Source organism: Passer domesticus, chromosome 5, assembly GCF_036417665.1.
Source record: "Passer domesticus isolate bPasDom1 chromosome 5, bPasDom1.hap1, whole genome shotgun sequence".
Lineage (NCBI taxonomy): Eukaryota > Metazoa > Chordata > Aves > Passeriformes > Passeridae > Passer > Passer domesticus.
The window spans coordinates 10702195-10727209 of NC_087478.1; the positions used below are offsets into that span (position 1 = coordinate 10702195).

Consider the following 25015-nt stretch of genomic DNA (forward strand, 5'->3'; position numbering starts at 1 on the left):
TGTGCTGGTGCAATATTTTACATTTAGATAATACGTCTCACTGGAAGGATCCCAAATCACTGTAATAAATCTGAAGTGCATGAAGGAATTGTCTCCTTTAACCGTTGAAGTAAAGACATGCAGCCACCTATAAAGTCAAACAGCATAGCCTACATGACACAACTCAACACAGACAGAAAACACAAATGCAACAGGAGCACCAAATCCAAACTGATGTCCCCATTCAGTGGACATGGATTTGGACATGTCAAGGCTGTTTTCTAAATATCCTTACCAAAATTTTTTAAGACATCTCTGTTCTTGGGAGCAATCTTTTGGGAAATATCTTTGCCCTGCAACAACTAGTTCAGTATTATCTCAAGTGAACTCTGGATCACTCAGCTGCTGCCATTGCAGCCCATGCTGCCTTCAGGAGGCAGTCCACCAGAAGGCAGGTGGCTTTAGTCTAAACTCTTTCAAAGTGGCTTCAGTCTAAACTCTTTCAAAGTCTTAGGAAGATGGTATATACTCATAGGTTGCATCACCATCCTACAAATGCTGTTGTGAAAGACCTTACCTCCTTTAGAGCATGAAACACCCATGGTATGATATTCTGGCTTAGAGCCACATAAATGGGATACCTGATTTGCCATTTTGTTATATGTAGGCCAATAGAAATCACCTCTGGTTTGGAACATCTTGCAATTCCTTCTGGGTGCTGCCAAAATAATAAAACAGAAATTCTTGTTCAGAACACTTCAAAATTAGCAAAGGGAGCATGACTAGATTCAGCTATGGACTCATCCAGCTTTCCTCTAATGCAAGCAAAATAGTTTTTTATATGAAAACAAGACAGTTAATTGCTGCACTTCATATAGTGAAATACAAATACTTTGAAACTACCTGCATAAAATGTATGTTAAAGGGATTTACCTGCATTTCTCTTCATCTACAATCATCTGTTCCTATTGGCAACATACATCCCTATGGAAAAATCTTCCTCATCTTGATGATAAAAGACATTTTGCAATGGAATTGTATAAAAGCAGGGGTCAAGCCATCTGAGGTCAAGTCATCCCAATACACCCATTAAACTTTTCCTTTTATTGCTGTATACTTGAATAAGCAAGAATATTGTCACTATTTTTCACAATTTTAACCAAACTAAAAATTTTATCTTCATCAGAACCTACATTGTGTTAAAGAAACATTACCACCTCACCATCTTTTTCACTTTGCACAGAAATGGCCAGGGAGGTCTTAATCTAGCAGGAATATGTATATGTACCACATGGAAAGTAAAGAAGGAGGGGAGGAGAAAATAAAATTTCAAGAAAAAATAGAAAATGCATTTTAGTAATTCAAAACATGGCAGAGAAATTGATGCTGCATCTTTAAATACCTTGAGAAATGTATTTCACAATTAATTCCCCATTTTCCTATTCAGAACAAGTGCTGCCCAGGACTGGTTTTCGAGCGGATTCCTCTGGCAAGTATTCTTCAGCCTTTGTTTTCTGTAAACTAGATGTCCTTCATTTTATGTTTTAGCTATTCTTCTTTTTTTAATCATTTCTCAAGATGATGGACAGTCTTGACTGCCCAGTCACCATTTTATTGTGTATGATCTTTGTGGATTGTAGAATGCCTATGCCAAATTTTTTATAATAGATTTGCATTTTGAGCAAGGAAAGGCATTTATTTTTCCTCAGCCAGTTTTTATTTATGTTTTACTGTGTTTTATGTGTACTTTCATCTTAGTGTTCACTCTTTAGCATAAAAGTGTATCTCTATAGCTCATGCCCAAATCTAAGCCAAATAATTTTTTTATATCTGAATTTAATTCTGTCTTAATTCTATCACCAATTCCTTGCTTTCACACTTAGAACTTGTGCTGTAAAGATATAAAAGAAAAAGCTTTCAAAATCAAGAAATTTTTGGGGTGTTTGAGTCAACACTAACCTTGTAAAATGGCAATGGACTTTTTTAAAAAACAGCAATATTTGATTTCCCAGTGTTATCATACTAAGTGAACAGTTAAAACAGGCATACCACACAAAAAAAAAAGGCTATTTTGATAATCCTATCCAAGTTTTTCTTGATCTACACAAGCTGGACAGAGATCCTAAATTAAATATGACATTGGACTGGTTTTGCATAACACAGTAGGGTTTATACATTGAATTACTCTGTTAGCACACCAGTTCTTTTTCTTTTCTTTGATGATTTTCATACTGAATATTTTATTTGCCAGCTCTCTTCTCTATAAATATCAAGAGGGAATATATATGTTTTTTTTAAAAACTACTTACAATGCAGAGCAGCAGATCTATTACTTTTTTCAAGCTTTTCACATCTTTCAAGAGCATCTGAAACTCAGATGAAGTTATAGCAGTTTTGTGTCAATCCTAGTTCACAATTTGTATGAAACAATAATCTTCACCATCTTCAGCAAAGGAGTCCAAATTAGTTTTTCTTTTCAGAAGGCAGCTGAATACATCCAGAAAGACTGTAAAATTACTACAGCAAAGCACTTCATCTTTCCTTTAATTGCAATATAGAAGAGATTTAATAGAAATTTTATATCAACATTTACAGGATCATCCAGAATACCAGTTTCATCACTGTAAAATCACATAGCACTTGTTCAAGTTGTCTCACACGGAAAATTAATTAAGCATTTTCAGGTGTATATTTTCTCAACATTTGAGAAACAGCTGCATGTATGCATCTGAGTGTGTTGTCCACCCAGAGGTTCAGATGAGTACAGTGCAGAAAGGTAGCTGGGAGTCAATAATCACATCTTCACCTGTGAGATCTCACTATTGTTCAGTAACAATCTATTCTGGTACCATTACATTTAAAGCAAATCCCCCATCATTCAGGAACAAGAAAGAATTTCCCAAAGCTCTTTACTGTCTTCACTGTGCAGTGATGATCAGATCACAGCTTGTCCAATACTATTCTCAAATTCATGGGGGAGCCAGCTGGTTTTATAGTGAAGCAAAGTGAATCAGTGTGATTTTTTTTTCTTCCAGGCCAAATGAACTGTTGAGAAAGTTTTCCTTCGCACAAAAAGAAGAAACAAAGTGGCATTAAAAAAAAAAAAAAAAGAAAAAAAAAAGAGAGATTTAAGTTACTAGCAGGGAAGGTTCAAGTTCTTTTTCTAATATAAATGTGTAGAGAGTCAAGGAAGGAGAGAGAGCATTGTCATTCTGGCAGAGGGTACACATATTACATGAGCAAAAATATTGACTTTAAGGTGAAACTCTCCTTTCAGTAAAACTGGTAGGAGACAGGTCATTAAGGTACGTTAAGCTGACTGGAAGGATAAGCAAACTGGAAAAGACAGTGTTAATTCAGTATTGGCTTGTTGGCTTGCAAGCCTATTCATTACTTCTTACTTGGCATGAACCACAAGGTGCTAATCTAGGTTAGCAAGAGAAAACAAAAAGACATATTTTCCATAATGAAGTTGTATTAACCAACAGTTTGTAGTATATTGCAAGGCACAGGAGTGTCATTTTCTGTAAGTACAGGTAATTTTCTCTGTATGATCAACTGAAAATCTGTTCCAGTAAGAAAACACAAAATTTAGTCTATCTGAAAATCCTTTGTGAGCAACAAAAAAGTACCAGAATCCTGGAGAAGCAAGCACTAGAGAAATATCAGATGAAATGTAATCATTTAAATGGGTAAGAATACTTAATCAATGTATATTCAGGAATATTGAAACTGCTGCCACATAATCATAGGGGCTTTTAGTAAATCTATCAAACATGAGCTCCTGAAAAAGTACAAAGTAGTGAACAATTTACCTGTCTTTCAAAAACAAGAAAAAAGGATCTCAGCAGCAGAAAGGCTTTAGAACGTGTTTTTGATCAAAGACTAACTGCGGATATGGAGAAAATTGAGACCTATGCAAAAGGAGTTTGGCAGAAGTTGTTGGTCAGACTAACCTATTAGCTGATTTTTTTAGACCAAACAAGTGATATGTGCTCTAATTAATCTGTACTTTCCATTTTACAAAATACCAGTTATAATTGTAACACTTCCATGTTAGGCTGGAAAAGACAGTGCTTAGCAGGAAATGTAAAGATGAATGGCTAGAAAGCAGCTAAGCAATTCTGCTAGAAGAATCTGGACTGAAAGATTAATGTTATTGGAGAGCTTTTCAATAAGTCTTCTGTCTTATTTAATGCATCACTTAAGCACATAAACCAAGGGTAGAAGTCAGGTCCATTTTCAGAGATCTTCAGGAATCTATGGTGTAGCTGTCTCCAGAGCAGTGGAAAGGTGATCAGTGCAGACATGTCATACCCAACACGAAAGCTGAAATAGCACACAGGTTTGTGTACCAGTCAGTCACTGGAGTGATATTATCATAATGCTGCAAAGTCGCTGACCTAGGGACAAAGGCCACAAACAAGCTCAGTTGCCAGTGTCTTCTTTGCCTATGTCTTTCCTGGTAGGGTTTGTGTGCTGTTCGCTTGCAGAGGTTTGCAATAACAGGAAGCTGGACTTGATGACCCAGGGATCCTTTCCAGTGGGACTGAAAAGAACATCATTTTTTAAAAGCAGTTTTCGGTGACCTCTTGGTGCACAATGGACTCCACAGAATTCCAAGTCTTTGGGAAGGAGCATTGTAGCCCAGTCAGTTGATTCAAAGGCTCCCAAACTGTATTAGAGCTCATAGAGAAGTATGCCCCTATACAGTATTTTTTAGCCTAAACTTTTTCATGGTCAAGCTGGCTTATCTATTCCACTCTAAATAGGGTACAAAACCAGCATCTTTTAAAAAAATAAATAATGCCCCTTATTTTAGAGTGTGTTGCCAGCACTAGTTTGGGTCAGCTTTTTCAATGTTTCTAAGGAATATTTTGCTTTGCCAGAGCAAGTATTCTTCACTACCTGACATTCTTATATTTTCTTATTGTATTCCCAACTGTGCATATTCATTCGCTTGTACACAATAAAGGCAGTGCTCGGGTTGTGACAGACTGCTGGAGACAGTGCCTTTGAGTGTTAAACCTGGGTTACAAATGGTGATCACACTGTGATTACCTACAAAACCATCTCCGTAGTGCTCAGCCCCATCCTTGTAGGCACAGCAAACCAGGTACAACTACTGCTTTCATCTGAAATTTCTTTGCCTCTCACAACTTTTAAATGATTTGCATTAAACTAACATACTCTACACATCCGAAATTCATTTGCTCCTTACTGTTGAGACACATTAAATAAATGGAAAAAGTCAGTATAATAAGCTGCTTGGTTCTGTTTGGGTTTGTCTTCTCAATATATGAGAAAGAAGTTGGTAGGGAAAGGTAATTCTTTTATTTTACCAATTGAAATATTTGTGATTCAGTCTCACTTTCACAAATACAGATTGTTGAAATAATACACTATGCTGCTGTTTACAGAGGATTTTTTATAACACAGTCATAGTATAGAGCCAGTGCATGTTGTTCTGTATCTGTCTTTGCAATAATACCTGACTGAAACAAATCAGGCTTTAATCCCAGACTACACGTGGCACGTGCCAAATTCCACAGTTTATGGGGTGTCCACTGATGGCTCTGATGGGGGATCTATAAATGAGAGCTGCTGAAGTACCATATTTCAGCCATCTGTAATCCCTCCCATGCTGAGGGGACAAGGCACCACTGGAGACACTTATGAGCAGTTTGCTGAAATAAACTTTGTCATCCCATTTTTCTGTTGGGGTCAGCAACAAGCTGACACTGAACAAAAGCTTTTGTGTCACAATGTATAGACCAGAGGAAATCCATAGGAAAGACCATTCCTGTCAATCACTGCTTTAGGTGATGAGCCTAAAGCATCTCTGAGCATGCAGCCAGCAATAGTCACAACAGACAACAGGCAACTTCTTAGTCCTCTAAATGCTTACAGTTTTACTTTATAATATTTGAAATTATTATTAATATTATTATTATTATTCCAGAACACTGTGTTCTTTCAAGTGAAGCTAAAGACACTTTTGTAAGAAACTGACTTTTAAAAGACTCTATATTCCTCAACTGATATATTATAGGACATGATATATGTCTAAAGACAGGTTAGGCAGGCATATGGAAATGCAATTGCATTGATTCACAAAGCTGTTGAGACTTTAATTGAGTAGCATAAAGGAGTTCAAGTTAATGATGTTAGCTTTCAATTTAAACTCTGAGACTGAGAGGTTTATAATGATAATTTTCATCAAAACTCCTTATTGAGAGTACTACCTGGAAGTGGAATACTTTAAAGCTTCATTACATAAAAAGACATATATATATATATATATATATATGTATATATATGTTTGGAACTTAAATGGCCTGTAATGATTTTCATGTTGTGTGAGTTGGACTGATGTATCTCTGTCTCCCGTTTCAGTTTATTCTTTGTAGGATTTAATGAACTGCAAGGAAAAGACAAGTTAAAGACCAGAGGTAGATGAGCAGCAGTCCATTATACAGTCAGTTTTAGGAAAAAGACACATTTTCAACCTCTATTTTAGACAGACTTTTCCATTCTGATCTTCTGTGAATGCATCCTAGTTTGGTTTAGTGTATTCTACTGAACATAACCACCCTCCAAGAGACACCTACATTTTCAATTCTCCTCCTTGTCTGTGGCCCATTTGTTTCCACCAGCTGCACCCAGGATGCCATTAGTCATGTGCAATAAACACAAGGTGGGAGGGCTTGGTGCAAATCCTCAAGACAAGACCAAAATGCTTTGCTCAGTGGGATTTCTCTTTAAACCAGGTCCCGATTACAAAGAGCTGGATGTTCACCTTCGGAGAATGGAGTCTGGGTTTGGCTTCAGGATCCTGGGAGGAGATGAGCCTGGGCAGCCTGTGAGTTATTTCTTCCTGGTTTTCCTTTTCCTTCCCCATTCTATAATTTGTGTAAAGGTCAGAAAAATATAACATAACTGAACACAAATGAACACCATGTTAAGGCTCCAAGTAAAATTACTTTTATTCATACATAGAAAATGACAGAGGCTGTTCACATCTAAAAGGTGTCACAGAGAATTAAGTTAGAATAAAAAGGCATTAAGGTGGAAACAGAGCATCACTCATCCCATTATGGCGGGGTGTGACCTGGCATTTCTTAATCTGGACTTTCCAAAATTAAGTTTAAACAGAAGATTCCAAAAATCCAATTATGTGAGACTATCTATAACCATGCTCAGAGTAGACAACTTTTATGCAAAATGTATGCTTGTGGTTAAAAGACACAGTCAACAACGCAGTTTATTTGCATAAAAAGAAGACCTTACCAGGGAGTGATAGTCAATGTTCCAGGTTAAATGACAGCATCATGTGAGGCAACAGGCATAAAAATGATAGCTTTATACCATTAGGAGGGAGGCACCCCTGTATCCACATAACAGGTAACAAAATCAACATAGATGGTTTGCTAATAAAATATATAAAATAAATCTTATGCACAATATTTAAAAGAAACAGTGTAGAAGCCCAGAAAATAAAGTTCAAAAGTACATGACGTACCACAAATGTGTAAATATTTTTATAAATTACTGATCTATCTAAATACTATAATTTTGAGAGCAGGCAGAATTAGTATTCTTTCAGAAAAAACCTCAATGGTGTAACTACAGTCTGACAGCTAGAACTAATCTCAAGTCAATAATGATAGTGCTTTACTACCACAATTTTAAGCAGTCTGAGTCTTGTCTTACCACATTTCTCAGATAATGTATAATTAATTATTAGATTTGGATATTCCCTAGTCAATAATTTATGTATTCCACATTCAAATTAATACAGAATAGTATATTTTTCATTCAGGCCTTAAGGTTAACCAGCACAGGGCTTTGAAAAACAAAGAAGCTTTTATATTTTAAAATTGCCAACATCTGTCAAAGCACTGATAAATCTTAACAGTTTACTCATGTCTCCCATAAAAAGAAAATAATGCAGTGTGTTATAAAAACATGCTTCAAGTGCTGTTTGAAATTCAGTCTAGTATAGCTTGTTTTCAATGGTTTTTCCAAATATAAAGTATAGCAGCTCAGAAGGACTCCAAGACAACACTGCTTCCTCCTCTACACTTGCAGTGTGCCTGAATCCCCTCTGATGTGTAACTTCCTCCTGTGGAGCATGTCCCAGTGCACATAAAATGAGGACACTGAGCCATCATCTACACATTCTCCAGCTGAGCATCTTTCCTGTCCCTTCTGGACGAGCCAGCCAGTACAAGTTCTCAAAGCACACATACTGGGTGAAGCCAAAAAGGAAATCTCTGAGGTGCTAGAGGAAATGTTCCATTTTATCTTTTCAGACTGTTAGGAAATAGCTCTAGAAACCTTTAAACCAGGCTGGGTGGAGCTTTGATCAACATGGTGTAGTGGAAGGTGTCCCTCCCATGGCATGGCAGGGAGATTAGAGTTAGAGGATTTTTCATGTCCTTTACAACCCAAACCATACTATCTTCTAGGAAGATTTGGAAATCTCCTTCCACCTGCTCTGGGCAGTAATGTCTAATGACGTTTCCTACGTCCCAGGAAAGTGTCCCTGGCTACAGAGCTACTCAATATTTTGTGAGAGGCTCTCTTGGAGTCTCCTTTAGTGTTTTTTGTATTACAAATGGATAATTAAGCAGTCATGGACTAGGCCTCTGACTGGCTCTGCTTGTTGGGGGGTTATGACAATCTCATGGGGCAAAGTGTAGCTCAAATGCCTTATCTAAAAGATGATTATTTATATAAAACTGAATTATTTCAACTCATAGGACTAAGAGAAAACTCATGTAGAATATCTGATATTCTGGTAGTTCATATCCATAATACATACCAGAGGTGTGAGAGACTTGAGTCTCTCAGTCTGCTCAGCAGTCCAATAGAAAAGAAATTTTGAAGCAAGCCTTTTGCCCTGCAGCTGCATGCATTATGCACTGCAGTATGACTGAGGATCAGCTCTTTCTAGTGTCTCTTCAGCAAAGGACTGACCTGACTTTACTGTCTGAAGTCAAAGAGCCATAGCTGGGTATCAAGGGCAGAGATAAGCACCTTGCTATTTTTGGAGAGCAAGACCAAAAACGCTGCCCTCTGTGAAACACCCTCTAACACATTTCACTGTCCTGTTGAACAATTGCTCTCAGCCTGCCCTTAGCCCCAAGGTTGCTATCTCTGTTCCATGGTTTGCACATACAAAAGCATTTTTTCCCCAAGACTTATCAATCCAATGGGCTTTATGTGTCTTTGAAAACATTTCTCAAAGTCCCCAGAAGTTAAGAAGAGCCTAACTTGAAGGATTGTACAAAGCAAAAAGACACCTTCTTAGAATTAAGTGTTGCAGTGCTGAGGTTTTCAATTCTCAGTCCCTTGTGGTTGTCCATCTTGTTTTCACTGCTCAAATTTAACACCAATAAACACAACAGATGTACTCTTTTTAGTGTCCCTCTATCTCATATTCAAAGTACAAGACTTTTTAACTCTGTTCTCTCTCCTGCACTGCTCCCCTGCCCCCCATGGACAGCCCACCTGCAGCCTCCCATTCCTTTCACCTCCAGAAAAGCAGAAGCAGTTTTTGCCTGTTCTCCAAACCCCTGCCTTTCCTATGAAACAAGAACTGAGAAGCTTTGAATTTTTTATTTCAGCTCTCCTGCTGTGCCGTCAGGTAACACAGAACAAAAGGAAGCTTTTGTCTTTGTGGTTTGATTTCTGAAAAGGAATATGGATTCTTCAGCATAAGGCAATAACTTTTTCAAAGAAGAATAATCCAAATAAAGTTACTTTAGAAGGATAATACTGACACTATAGAGGGACTGTAGCTTAGTTTCCTTCTAGTTATATCAGCTACCTGGCACCTTAGAAGGAGAAAATGCTGCTGTACTATCACACTTTCCATATTTGTAAGCATAAAAATGCTTCTAAAAGAAAATACTTAAATTTATTGAGAAATTTCAAATATCAAGACTGTGAGTTGTGCAAGTTCAAATCACCTCTCAAGCCTTATAATATTGCACTACAACAGCTATTTATCACATTTCCCAGTAACTTGAGGATTTGGAGATTATCTGACTCTGTTATGGTGAATTATAATATTACTGAAAGGTTACAAAAACACATAAATTGGAACTTCACTGAAGTTGCAAATTGCTGTCCCAAGGGGACATTGTATTTTGCACATGTTCCTGCAGCTCAAACTTAGAATCACAGGAACATATACATAATTTCACCTAGAGTTTTACCTTTTCAACATGGATGGGCTGTGATTTTTCTCAAAAATGTCAAGATATTTGTTCATATTCTTTTTATTGTCAGTGCCAAGATATAAGTATCTTTCTACATTTCTAAGACATAGATGTCCATAGAGCAAAATGTTAGGATAAGGCCATGCCTTGGGAAGTCCTATTTTACTATATTGTCTATTCTGTGATTAGACAGAATCCAGGTGATTAGCTTGGATTTAGACATCACTGGCACTTAAAATTAGGTGAATTACCCTTTATGGGTATATACTTAAATTTTGCTATGTGCCTGTGAAGCTACTGTGTTATATTCAGAAAACTAAAATATAAATTCAAATAATTGCCAAAAAGTCACAAAGAAATTCAGTATCAAAGCAGATTAACCTGTATAAATTAATAGACACAGGCTTTAATTTCAGATGAGGCTCTGCCACAATCATCCTAATCCCAGAATTTGTCCTGTTTAATCTTAAACAATGGGAGAAACTTTTCTGTTTCTCTGCAACACACTCTTTATTTCTTACATGCCATCATCCTTCTCCTCATGCATTCAAAGCAATCTCATGCCTGTATGAAACTGCATTTCAGAGGTAATATAGTCCTGATATATATTTTTCCAATTTGTGCTTTACATGTAGAATTGATAACTATTATGGCAACTTCTCAGCCATGAAACAAGAGCATATACTGCACAAGAAACAAATTCAGACACAGAAAATGAAAAAGTATGAAAATTAAGTTATTCTTGCTATTACATATACCAAATAATAGATACAGCAGCCATCATCTTGACAAACACACCTAGCGGGAATGTTTAAAGTATGAAATTTAAAGTATGAAGTATCTGCTGTTTATGTTAGGAATCCAACAATGAGATGAGTAACACAATCACATTACATGGTGGACATGTGAAATATCAGCAATAATTACTTAGATCTAGAAAGAGTTATTCTAGTTTCCTGTGTATACTGATGACCTACTATGCTATGATCTGCATTTTGTTTTTAAAATGTTAAAGATGCTTAAATTGTTTAATATTTTGTCAGAAAATTATGAAAAAACTGGAAATGTTCAACAAAACCAAAGGAGGAAGCTAATCCCTACAAGAGGGTTTATCACCCACCTTTTCTCAAAATAACTAGGAAGAAATTCTTACTCATGTGAGATGCCTAATTCTCAAATGTTTTGAGAATACTTTGTGGATATCTAACTAAAAGTAGCCTTGGAGAGCTTTTCTTCTGTCTAGTAAAGGAGCATAAATTCATATTTCATGGTTGAATTTCGCACAAAGTATTTTCCAAAGTTTTGAGGTATACTTTTTCACCATTTGAAGAACAAAATGGAGAACCTCAAACAGCCTCTCCAGCCACTCAGCCTAGCACTGCTTAACAGGACCCCAGGAACACCAGAAAGCAGGAAAAAGCTGCATCGTGATCTCTCTTTACTAAGTTGTGAAAGTAAAATTAAGCCAAAGGGAGGTGAAAAACTGGAGAAAATTCTCCAGGCTCCATAGGGGATTTCATTTAAACACTATGCTGAGATACTTGCAACTCTGCAGCTAAGACCACAAAAAACCACAGGCCCACCTGTGTGATTACCACATCTAGCCTTTGCAATTCATCATGAAAAGCAATGCTTTGTAGCTTTTATCTTTTCTTATTAAAAGCAGATTGTCACATGGCATGTCATATCCATCATTTTGTGCTCACTCTCAGACTAAAAAAGAGAACAAAAAATTTGAAACACGCTCTGTGAATGCTTTAATATTCTTTCAAAGAAAGCAGGTTTTGTTTTAATCAATCTCAACTGTTCTACCAGTTATTCCATGGGGAAAATATATATGTCTTCTTCTAAGAAATTATGTGAAATTATCTGCGTAGAAGGTGGAGAAAGTCATTACAAGGTTTTGGACAGATTTTTTTACTAGTTTGTATGTCCCATACAAACTACATTTAAATGTCAATTTAGGAAAATAACATCTGCCCAGAACAAGCTGACATTTTTTCCTCTTTTTTCCATTTTAACCAAGCACTGCCTGAGCAATCATTCATTAAGAGTAATAACATTTAATATAGTACTTCTTTTCCCCTAAAGAGTCCCAAAGCGAACTCTGTGCAGTGGGGTCACTCCCATTGTGACCTCAGGTGTATGACTCCAAGTGCTTAAATCACACAGCAGTGAAGAACCTTTGATAAGAAATACACAGACTTGATAATTTTAAATAAAAAATCCTTACATGGAATTAATCTTTTTAAGTCTGTGTTATAACATAGTCTGTAGAAACTCAACACTCCTTAGAGGCAGATTATCTTGATTTGAACATATCAAGAAGAACTCAAATTAGGATTCTCTGGTGTATCTCTCCTGTGCAGGTAGAAAACACCTTACCTTCTTACCAAAGAGGAGGAAGCATCTTCAGTCGTACCCACAAGAGGACAAGCAGAGCTTTCAGGCACACACAGACCACTTCACTTTGCTAAATCACTAGCGTAATTTCACAAGAAAGAGCAAATCACTGCAATATTCATGTCACTAAACTGGAGGCTAAGTGTAATATATGACAGGATTTTGTTTCTTTGCTGCCTAGATTCTCATCGGAGCAGTGATTGCCATGGGCTCAGCAGACCGAGATGGCCGTCTCCATCCTGGTGATGAGCTGGTGTACGTAGATGGGATTCCAGTGGCCGGCAAAACCCACCGATACGTGATTGATCTTATGCATAACGCCGCCCGAAACGGGCAGGTGAACCTTACTGTGAGGAGAAAGGTGCTACCCACGGGTGAGTGAAGGGAAAAATAGATCCCAGTGCTGGCAGCACAAACTGGTGCTGTTTTAAAATAATAGAGTAAATCAAAGTGAATGTTTGTGTCATTTTGAGGAAAGAGTTATTGTGAATATGTGTCCCTTGTTCCTCTGACAAAAACAACTGAGTGTTGTTTCCTTCAGAAGTGGAAACATACTGGCAACCCTGGTGTGGTGATCATAAGTGCTCTGGGTTTGTTCCATGCTGTCTTGGTCTGTGCTGTCTCCTTTTGTCCACTTTTGGAACTAAACATTCACCTAAGTTAAAGCCATTTGAGCTGACTGTGTCAATAAGAGAAAGGCTCAAAGACTGTTAACTGTTTCAGTGCAGGAACTCATTTCACTCTTATATGTGTTAAAAGCCCATTTCTGGTCACACTGATGTCATCGGGAATTCCCCACTGAACTGCAATGCAAGCTGGCTGAAAATCTTCTGTAGGGCACAAGGGCTGGATTCTTCTGTCAAGCAGACATATTCAGAAAATGAACCTAAGCCACTATGAAATATTAGTAGTAAATTAGATGTTTAGACTAACTCAGTCTCAATTGCCGAAAAACATCGGAACCATGAAAAATGTGTGTGGCAGCATCAATTAAAGCTTTAATGGGAGAATTTGATGACCTTCTATTACAACCATTGCTTGCTTGAGGAAAGAAGTTTATTTAAGAACTTTTAAAACATTTTTGGTGAGTACACTTGTCTGAGGTACCAGAAATGAGCAAAACCACATTCCCAGCCTGTCCTGTCTTCTGCCTGCCCGCGCCCTAGATCCACTGTCACTGCCTGCGCCGTTCCCCTTCGCTCCTGTGCCAAAAAAGCCGCCCTCCCACTCACCTTCGTCTTCGCAGTCCCCCTCCCACTGCGGCACCGCAGCTCCCTGCCAGCCGTGCTCCTGCAGGACTGACTTTCTTCTGTTACTGACTCCAGAGTCCTCCAGCCAGAAAGGTGCCCCCGCGCCTGGTGCGACGCCCCCTCGCAGCTCCCCCAGCGCGAGGAAAATGGCCAATAACCAAGGTAATACCGCCAAGGCCTCGCCGGCAGCACCGCGACAGCGCTGCGCGCACCGCAGGCAACGCTGGCACAGAGCGGGTGCCAGCCTTCGCTGCTGCTCCTGAAATATTAAACCTCTACTAGCCACTCTGGGCTCCTGGTGCAGACAGTAAGCAAGCTGGTAAAGCACCTGAAGTTATTCTTGGGCCTTGAGAGTGCCACACCAGGGAATGTGGCGTGTAGCTCATTAATGTTTAAGGATTTCAGGAGCTGAACAGGATTTTAATGTGGTGCGTTACAACATAAGCTTTGTGGAAAAATTTAAAACTGGTGTTGGGCGTGACTGAAAAATGCTGTGCTGATACATCAGGGCAATTGATTTCATGGGAATTTCTCACTAGCATGAATGCATACAACAGAGGGATCTGGGGTTTTCCTTACCTGTCTGTAGCTGATGTACATATCTTAACCCTCATCTGGAATTACCATTTTGTACATATACTTACCCAGCTCTGGAACAGAAAATCACAATTCATAAGATCTAGAAAACAATTTGATTAGGAAAATGTGATTTTTGGATTGAAATACCATTTTTTCACAGGCAGGAGTAAAATGTAATTTTTATGATGAGTATCTATTGCACAGTTGATGGTCAAATAGCCATTTAAGCTTTTCCTCCTTTATCATTATTTTCCTATATTTAATGACATTCAGTTGCATTCCTTCATGACCAAGCCAGCTCTTGGTCATTCTACAGGATAAGAGAATTTCCTTTCTGTTGCAGCCATACTGACATAAACAATATTCATCTTTCTGAAACACGACAGCCAGAAAATGAGAACTCTCTTGTCACTGACTATGGCATTTAGTTGCAGATTTGGTTCAATAACTCTTAGAGATTTTCAGTAGTATAATAATTGTTTGTTTTTCTTCCTCTTTATACTCTCTAATTACTTTATTTCATAGTTGCAGAAGGACTGCTAAAGGACACACCTGACTGAGAAAACAACAGCTTGTCCTTGGATGCTGTTTATTTTATTAATATATACACACGCTGAAGATCTAATTTGCAAACTCTCTACCTAGGATGTATGTGTATATGTGGGAGCTCCTCACGTGTTCAGTAAAATTACTCTGCCACTGTTGTTGTTCCAAACAGAAAATATAATACTTACATTTATCTGAAATTTCTGTATTAAAACTGTCAATAAATGCTGATTTGTGTAAACAACTTAGATCTGCAAAGAATATAAATTGTTTTTTTCCCATCTGGGAGTGTAAATTTACTGTTTTCAATTGCTAAAATGCTCACACTAAAAAATGTGTAATCCCACAAGTTTTAACTTGTTTCATCTTCTTGTTACTGTAAAGGAATACTAAAGTGTACATGGACTCCATTTTCAGTTCTGCCCTTTTGAACTTGCTAAACAAGAGCATCTCCAAACCTTTAAATGACCACTGCTTCTGCCATGACACCTACAGAAAAACTACTTGTGATGATATTTCATTGTATAACAGCTCTGCTCTTTGAACATTTTTCAAACAAGCTAATCAACTAGTAAGGAGAACATTATGCAGCTAATCCTAATTACTCTGTTAGCTCCCTGCTTAAATTCTTGTAATCCAAACACAAATAATTTTTTATTGGCTTAGACAGTCACATTTTCCTCTTGATGACAGATCTACCAGCAGACAAGGGAATAGCGCTTGTAATGTTTTTGTAATCCAGATAGACACTGTTTCTTACTTTCCTCTCTTGTAACTAGTGTAGAAGTCAGTGTTCATGCTTGCTTTATCTGACTGCCCTTGAATGTTCTGCATAATTGTGTAGATTCCTGTCTCTCTGCATCTATTACAGCTCCTAGTTTAACCCTTGGGGTAGTCTGGTCTGTAGACAGTCAGCTGTACTCACGTTGCCTTAGCAAATGTACTGTAAGTCACAGAGCCGCTGAGCAAGTCAGGCTGTGACACTGGTGTGATTTATGTTGTAGGAGAACCCTGCCCAGAGAATGGCAGAAGCCCAGGCTCGGTGTCTACGCACCACAGCTCCCCAAGAAGTGACTACACCACTTATGCCAACAGCAACCACGCGGTCTCCAGCAGCACCGCCACACCCCCCGAGGGCTTCGCGTCGCACAGCCTGCAGACCAGCGACGTGGTCATCCACCGCAAGGAGAACGAGGGCTTCGGCTTCGTCATCATCAGCTCCCTCAACAGGCCCGAGTCCGGGGCCACAATTAGTAAGTAAATCACGTCTTTCAGTTCATACTTCTCTAAGTTTGCCCCAAATTAAAAAAATACCCCACACCAGTAGTTAATTTAAACCTATCTGGTAATAATTTATCACAGCAGAGATTTAAACTGAAGATACTCTCAATGTTTATTCAGAGGCACTGCTTGTTTTGCCTTCAACAAAACCAAAGTTTTCCCTGTGCTTCCCACACTTCTTTGACTATCAGAGTAATAGAGGATTCACTCACAAACTAGATTTTCTCTGTTGCTATGTCTCAAAGAGACACTGTAAGTAACAATTAGGGTTATGTGAATAAATTATTCTCCTACATGCAACTGAATTAGCCGTTTTTTTAATAAATCGAGATGAAGTTCAGCAAGTTGAAAAAAGCTTAGATCACAGCAAACCCTGTGACAATAGCTTTCCAATTATGGGACTGCAGAAGCAACTGGAAGTTGGTAGAACTTGTTAGATGCAGGTGCAGAGAGGCTGATTTAACTGGGTGGAGTATAGACAGCATAAAAATTACAGCTGAGTGCAGGGGATAGATGTATCTCACTGTAGTACTCAGGTTTACAAGATCTGCCCGTAATAATTCTAGGTCCCTTTCTGCTCAGAGAACCAATTTTCTCTGTGGGTCAATTTTATTGCTTTAATATAGGCATCTGGTGCCACTTGAGCTGTCCTGGGTACATCTAGGGAGAGGTCAGACAGGTGTGACACAGGACCTACAGAAGACTCAAACCCAGGTAGTGGCAGCTGGAGGCACAGGGACACCTTTGGTTCTTTCCAATGACATTTAACCCAATGAGAACTGAGTCCTCTGGAAGAAGGAAGCAAAAAAGGCTTTATATTGAGAGACATCCATATGCCCCACCAAATAATGTTAACCACAGCTGAAAAACCAAAAGTGAGAAGATTTATAATTTTGCAAGTTGAAGCCTAATACAATGCTTTCTCTACACTAAAATATGTTTTGAAGGAACTGTTCTTTTGCCTGAAACTGGTTCCTGACAAAATAAAATCACAATTTCAACTTCAAGGCCAGATATCACTCTTCTAAATTCATACCTGAAAAGCAGCTAAGAGAGTACTGGGAAAACCTTATCTCACAATAGCAAATTACCTCAGAAACCTTTTTTGCAGTATTTCATGATCATGCAGTTATTAAAAGAGTTGCTTTTCATGCTACCTCAGCTGAATTTTAAAACTCCATGATTGCTGGAATTAATATTGTAACAAAACCATGGCTAATTAGCCTTGTGGGACTCTTGAGTTTTCACGTTACTGAATATAATAGCCAAAGAACAGGAAGTTCTTTGCAGAAGATCAGAAAATAAAAAAATAATCAGTTGTGGTACATACATGTTAATCAGTTAAGTCAGTCATGTTTTTTCAAGAAAATTATTTTATAGAGAGAATTTGTGTTTCGGGCAGATGGTGAGGGAAAGGGGAGAGAAAGAGAAAATGCTCAAGCAACCAAAAATTCTGTGACTGGAATAGTCTCTTAAAGACCACAGACCCAGGCTCAAGATCCTGCTTTGCCTCTTACTCTCCAACATGTTCTCTCAGTACTTTTCTTTCCCCACAAGCAACTGTGCAAGTAGTCATTTTGACGCTCAGTTGAACACCTCCAATAGTAAAGGGAAATGACAGCCTGCTGTGGAAGTGACAAGAGAATTTAATCAAGTAATAACTGCATTGAATTTCAGTGATCCTCAAATGTACCAAATCCTAAGTTTACAGGAACAGTGAACAAAAAATTACATTTCCTGTACACAGTGACAGAAAAGAGGAGAAAATACCCTTACTATATTAATTCTGTTACAAAACTGTAGCAGGAAAAAAAACTGAAAATTCCATCATCTGTCATCAGTTGTGAAAAAAAATCTAAAAATTATTGATTCTTTCTAGAGTAAGAGAGGTTATTTTCTTTACTTAATATTTACTTGGGTGAAGTAATTTAAACTTAATTAACAGCAGCATAGCCAGTAGATTGAGGGAAATTATTGTCCCCTTTTACTCAATACTTACTGGCATCCATTCAGAATACAGCATCTAAGTTTTGGGCCCTTTGATAGAACAGGTAAACTCTCCTGAAATACATTTTATCTTGAAATAACACAAAATCCTTTTACTGAAATGCACAATCAGGGGTAGTAAGCATACCAACAGTAGGAAAATATCAAATGGATATAGGAAGTGCAATGTCCAAAATATATGTTAATCACTATAAAAATGTGGACCTGCATGGCACCATGCTAGATCCTCCTTCTGATGGCAGCAATATCTTAATTGGGTGAAATATTGTGCTCTGGTTCCTGTGTCCCTTGTTTCAGAAGCAGTGCACTTGTTGCCCGCTCCTGTATCCCCATGTGAGACAGAATGATGTTATGCAGACATGCATGTACAGAGCAATGTTAATGTTGTAATTGCAAAGCAATTCTGAAAAATTCAAAATGGGCAAAATAGGTCAAAAAACAGAGAGCATCACGAAGTGCCAGACACTGTTAGGAGGAGCAGCACCCAGGAAGTTGTCTCACTGGGAGCATCCTCAGGGCAAAGTGAGGAATTCCTTTGATTTAAGAATGTTTATTTCAATAACTCTAGTCCCTCCTCTACTTTCTTGCAAAAGCAAAAGACTTGAGGTCTTGGAAGAATAAGTATCATCACCACTATTACTCAGGAAGGCAATTAATTATGCACTGACAGTATTTTCCTTGCTGTTGAAATCACACTTACAAAGTGTATTTTACAGTCCAACAGATTACAACAGCTCCTGTGGAGTACAGGAGCAAGCACTTTGTGTGACCGGGTGCGTGTGCTTCCAGCACTGCTAAAACTGAAGCAGTCATTCCAGCACGGCTGCTCCTGGCTGCAGAGCTGCAGGTTCATTAATTTGCTGCTTTGCAGTTCGCCTGAAGCTGAAGGGGTTGCACAAAAGCTGTCCTGCTTGCCAGGAGAGTTTGCTCTGTCTGTGCAGCTGGAGGACCACCCCATGAAGTCACAGTAGCAGTGCTCCAGCTGTCTCAAATCCCTTTTCCACCCTCTGGTGGGGTGTGGGCTGCACTGCTCCCACACAGCCTCTTAGGAGTGCTTCATGCCCCTTCTGACCTGAGAATGAGCCGTGAAAGGTTCAGCAGCTCCCAGAACCAGAGATGGAACTCTTTTTACAAGAGTTTTAGGGTCTGGGTCACCTTTTCTCTCGGTATGGTTTGCAAAGTGTTTGTTGTTACACTTGGTTTGTGGGCCTGCCTTTGCCATGCAGAAATTTTCAAAATACTAAATGCTGTTTTTTTACTATTGATAGACACAGAGTGAGGGCAACTACAGCCAGAATTGGGAAACACACTATTTTTCACATGTTGTGATGGGCAGCACTGAAATAGCTGTCAGTTTGATAAATTAACATTAAGTACTTTTGAGTCAGCTTTAGATATGAATGTCATTTTTCCTTATGGTACTTGCTTAAACATCCAGTTCTTGTGGCACACTTATTTTTTTGTGTCTGTAATGGTAGAAATTTTGTTTTCCCTTTGTCAAAGCATTGCTTGGGATGTTCTCTAATCCAGCAGAGGGGATTATCTTGCACTGAACTATGGTTCTGATGCGGGGAGATCAGGAGTGGAAAACGAATGACAAGGATTGAATGAAGAGATTTTACAGGGCAAAGCAGGGGCATGGAAAAGGTCAGCCATGCTTCAAAACTGCATCAGTAAAAGGAGATAAAGTGGATAAATAAAGAGCTGTGCTTGAGTGGTATATCCAGGAGCAAGTCATTTTGCCTAGTGCAGCATGCAGAGGATCTTGGAGTGCTAAGAGATTAAGAAAAGAAAATACACCTGTCCAGGCTCCTGACCTATTTCTAACGAAAGGATTAACTTCCACTGCCTCTAAAATATACTATTGTGCCTTCCCCCAGATCCTGTTCCAACATTAAAGAGGAATGTGGCTCTCATCCCTTCTCCACACATGAGAAATTACAGCTGAAATACTTAAATTTAAGTAATTAATCTACACTTTGCATTACATTTAGGGAAGTATTTTTAGGGTAATTTTAGATAATTTCACTATCTTCAGCCTATGGAAAAGCACTTGCAGTCTTCTGGAAGTGGCCAGAATGAGATTCCTGTCCCAGAGTTTTATGGAGCAAACTTGTCCCTGCCTACTTCATATCTTCTTGCTACTTTTACTTTTTCTGTTTGGGATGCAGCTTCAACTAGAATAAGTATTTGTGATCCCCTGTAAATCTCTTTTCATTGTAATTTTTTTTAAGAGAGAAACCATGTGTTGTAAAGAGACCTTGTTAACTTGCAACTTCCAATGAAGTTGGAAAATTGGCAATATTTCCAGGAATTTTACTGTAGCAGGTACTGTCAATTAGTGCAGTTATAAAGTGTAAACAAACTGAAAATACAGGCCTAATCAATAAAAAAAATTTTTCAAAAAATTAAAGACTGTGCATACTTGTTATTATCTTCCTCCTGCTTTGCAGAAGAGGACTTGTAGATTTAATTTGCCCCTACACTGCATGTGCCAGTGCCTGCTGGGTTTTGAAAACAGGATAAAACAGAGTCTAATGAAGGAAGTTTCTTTCATTTCTCAAAACATACAGTCTTAACTAAAAAACATATATCCAATATAAGCCTCTGCTGACTGCAGAAAACAGCATTCTAGGTCCCATTCAGCCCAGAGTTTCTTTAAACTCCTTACAGTTTAGAGATAAAAACCAGTTTATCGATCAGTGATAGCTGTGTGATCTCAGTAATTCACAGCAATTTCACCTGTGCTTTTCCTGGGTGAGATTGTGGTTGGGGACACAATTTTATGTGACCAATCTTCAAATTCTAAAGGATACAGAGCTTTGGAAATTAGGATGTCTGTCTACCCCACCTAGGACATTTTTGGAGCATAGCAGTGAAAACCCACCCACAGTGTGCATCCCCCATGGAAGATATTTGCAGTTTGTGGGCAAGGAATCTGGACTCTCATTTCTATGCAGCTATGACACTCAGGTTTAAGCTGTTCTGCCTCTCCAGCTACAAAAGCACACTTTCTAAGTATGGTTAAGAGATAGTTAAACATGCAGCTGAAAGAAAGTTCTATGTGATTTAGTTTCTCAAATCAACATAAGCAATTATCATAGTGAAATAACCTTAAGGGGTCAAAGAGGTTTTTAATATCATCAAAATACATTGCTACAGTTTGCAGGCATGAAATATTCAATTGTCTATTTGATATTTTTTGGAGATAAATAATGGAGGATCTTAACTGCATTACTTCCCTCTCTAGGTGATTTCTGTCCTCCAGCGTATTTCTGAATACATAATTTGGACCTACAGGTGCTGCTCATGTATTTTCAAAGATGGGTTTTTTTCTTAGCAAAACCCATCAAGAAAACCAAGGTTTTTCTAATAATTCCACAGGGCCCACTTTGCTTTCATTAGAAGCGTGAATTAAAGTCTATAAGTTCTATTATTTTCTCTTAGATCTTCAGCTTTCTAAGGTATGTGCACTCCTTCCCACTTAGCTTCTTATGCCTGTGCTATGCAAGCAAATATGCTTCATGTCAACACAAAATGGGATGCTTCCATTCATAGATTCATTAATCTTCTAAAGCAAAAGGATTATTTTCACATGCAAGTATGCAGCATGCATAGTATTTCTATTTTCCAAATAAGTGTCACATAAAATATCCTATCAATATCAGGAAAATATTTTTAGCCCTGATGGAAAGTCCACCATACTCAAGATTTCAAAAATTTAGATTTTTCTATAGCAATGAAATTACAGCTGTTTATATTTAATATATTCTTCCAATTAAAATCTGATATGCTGGAGTCTGCCAGTTGAATGAAAACCTTTGCATGTTTGGAGAATTGAGAATATAATAAATATTCATTTGATCACTGTGTAACATTGAAAAGGACAGCTGGCTCAGGGAGGCTCATTTGCTTGGCTTACTGTCTATATCTGTTAACATTAGAAAACATTGCAAGAATTTATCTGCCAGAGGGTTTTAATAGATAAAGCAGAGGTTTGATTTTTTTTTTTTCCCTTAACTGATACTTTTTGACGTTTAGCTACTATATAGAGGGAAAAAACTGGAGAGTTGCAGTCTAAAAATCATAGTCTCAACAGTTGTGTGTAGAAGGACTAAATAGATGTAAAAAAATTACTGATGTAAATCAGAAAAGCCTTGTATATGATAATGTTTTCATAGAATCCACTCTTTTAAGCTTGTGGGCCTTTCAAATGAGGAGAAATTATTTTAATATTCAAAAAGCAAGAGGCTTATAGATATATCAGTCTTACTGAGATTATTCATCAGTGGTCTGGGTGAAAGCACAGAGTGTACCCTCAGCAAGTTAGCTGAGGTTACAAAACTGGGAGGAGAAGCTGATACACCTGAAAGCTCTGCTGGCCAGACCTGGGCAGTCTGGAGAGTTGTGGGGACAGGAGCCTAATGAGGTTCAAACAGGCAAATGCAAGGTCCTGCATTGAGAGAGGAATAAACCCAGGCATCAGCACAGGCTGGGGCTGACTTGTGGAAGGCAGCTCTGTGGAGATGGACCTGGGGGTCCTGCTGGACAGCAAGCTGCCCATGGGCTGGCACTGTGTCCCTGTGGCCAAGAAGCATAGTGGTGTCCTGGGGAGCATTAGGAAGAGCATTGCCAGCAGGTCAAGGGAGCTGATCCTGTCCCTCAACCATAGTGGGGCCACACCTGGGGTGCTGCATCCAGTTCTGGGCTCCTTAGCCATGAAAGTCATGAGGTGATTGGGGAGGGCCAGTGAGGTGCTAAGGGGTGGTAGCAGGATGGAGCCAACGGGGTAATAATGAGCATTGACTCCATGATTGGAGTCATTAGCCAGAAGGTTGATCAATTGCTTTATTCTCTAGCCTATATTAAACCATACTTATTAACAAGCTTGTAACCCTTACAGACAGTCTGATACAGCTTTGACCTCATTGGTCAATCAATCCAAACACCAGTGTCCAATTAAGAAAAGACCCTTTGGTAAACAAATCTCCATAACATATTCCACATGTGCACAATAACAGGTGCAGCAAGTGGCAAGTGGAGATAAGAATTGTTTCTCATTCTTTTCTCCGAGCTTCTCGCAGCTTCTCACAGCTTCCCAGGAAAATCCTGGGACAGCTGTGTCCTCTCTGTTCAGAGGATATGTGATTACCACACTAGGGGGGTGATTAGGGAGCAGGAACATCTCTCTCAGAAGAAAGGCTGAGAGAACTGGGCCTGTTCCACCTTGAGACGAGGTGGCTGACAGGGGCTCTTACCATACAAATATCTTAAGGATGGGTGTCAAGAGAGTAGAGCCAAACAATGGGCATTTCGAAAAAACTGAAACACAGAAAGTTCATTCTGAAAATCTTCTTTCCTTTGAGGGTGACTGTGCACTGGACCAGGCCCCAAAAGGTGGGGAAGTCTCCTTCTCTGGAGATATTCAAAACCCACGAGACTCAATTCTGTGCAATTTTCTCTGACTAAACATGCTGCAGCAGGAGGTTGAACTGTGTGATCTCCAGACATGCCTCCAAACACCCTTCTGTGTTTCTGTGATAGATGGTGTTAGAAACAGTATCTGTATTCAGCAACTGCTCTGGGTTTGTGCCCAGCTGACCCAAGCATATGGACACTTGGGTATAATGACAAAAAATTTGTTTTCTCTTCTGTGACATGGAGGTGTGGTAAGGATATTAATTTGAATCATGGAGAGCAAAAGTGAGTGATTTTTATCAAATAAAAATATAGAGAAAAATGTAACTTTCTGAAAGCAGACCTTATCCACTTTCTAAATGCAAAGATTTCCTTTAAGTCATTTTGTCTTTACATTTTTTATTTAAATTTTTCTTCAATTAGCTAAGAGCTAATCACTGCAGGATTAAATACATTCAGAGAGAGCCTCAGATGCTGCATGCCAACTCTGGGTCAGTTTGTGTTGTAATGCTATAAATATCTGAGCAAGATTTAGGAGGTGAGATTAATGACTTCAAATATCAGAGAAGATTTGGTGCTCTCAGGATTCAAATCTTCCCCAAGTCAAATTTTGAAAATTTTGAAAAATACTCTGCAATAAAATAACATTCCATTGTAAGATCTTTTGTTAGATAAGGTTTCTGCAGCATTGCTACTCTCTGCTAGATTATTTGGGGTCTAGGATTATGCCTTCTGTCTTGGAAGTATTTATTTTATCTTAAGGTAGATATCCAACTATATTATTCCTGAGTATCACATTTTGCATGACTTGATAGTACTAGAGAAAAAGATCCTCTATATCTATTTTGAAGGGCTGTGTGGTTTGTGTACATATAAATTCATTCTTAGTAATTTCTCATATTTTCAACAGTTAAAACATATGTATTAATCGTGTTTACAGTAATTTTTCCCTTGCAGTCTCATTCATTGTGTAGTCTGAGAGAACCAAGAAATTAATTGTTCTACAAAGGGGCAAGTTGTTTTGTACATTCACTTTTAGCAAAATCAATGGGTTTCGTGAAAAAAAGTCACAAATCCAAGTCTCTCTATATAGCCTGCTAATATTGAATGCTGCCCAGGTAATTCAGCGTTTTGAAATAAGTGGATCAGTTCTCTGCAAAGTCTCATCCAGGCACAGCCTGCCACTCTTCAATATATACATATGTTTGGAGAACAGCTTGTGGTGAATTGTTAAAAGAGGCATGAATAGTTCAGTAAAAATTTTAAGGGTGATAGGAAACATTTACCACTAGTCAGGCAGTTTGGGACTTCATTTAAAAGGTT

At 38.4% G+C, this 25015-nt stretch overlaps 1 protein-coding gene across 11 annotated transcripts in view; it reads left to right on the top strand.

The window, feature by feature from the left end:
- MAGI2 (membrane associated guanylate kinase, WW and PDZ domain containing 2) overlaps nucleotides 1–25015 on the top strand; it is a 698553-nt gene that overhangs the window by 620433 nt on the left and 53105 nt on the right. For 7 of the 11 annotated variants that reach the window (XM_064421908.1, XM_064421910.1, XM_064421903.1 and 4 more), the window contains 4 exons: nucleotides 6750–6841; nucleotides 12793–12985; nucleotides 13937–14023; nucleotides 15991–16239. In XM_064421908.1, coding sequence (XP_064277978.1) covers nucleotides 6750–6841; nucleotides 12793–12985; nucleotides 13937–14023; nucleotides 15991–16239 — 621 coding nt within the window. Of the gene's footprint in view, nucleotides 1–1426; nucleotides 1469–6749; nucleotides 6842–12792; nucleotides 12986–13936; nucleotides 14024–15990; nucleotides 16240–25015 lie in introns of all 11 variants that reach the window. The other 4 variants (XM_064421909.1, XM_064421904.1, XM_064421912.1 and 1 more) reach the window with 3 other exon arrangements.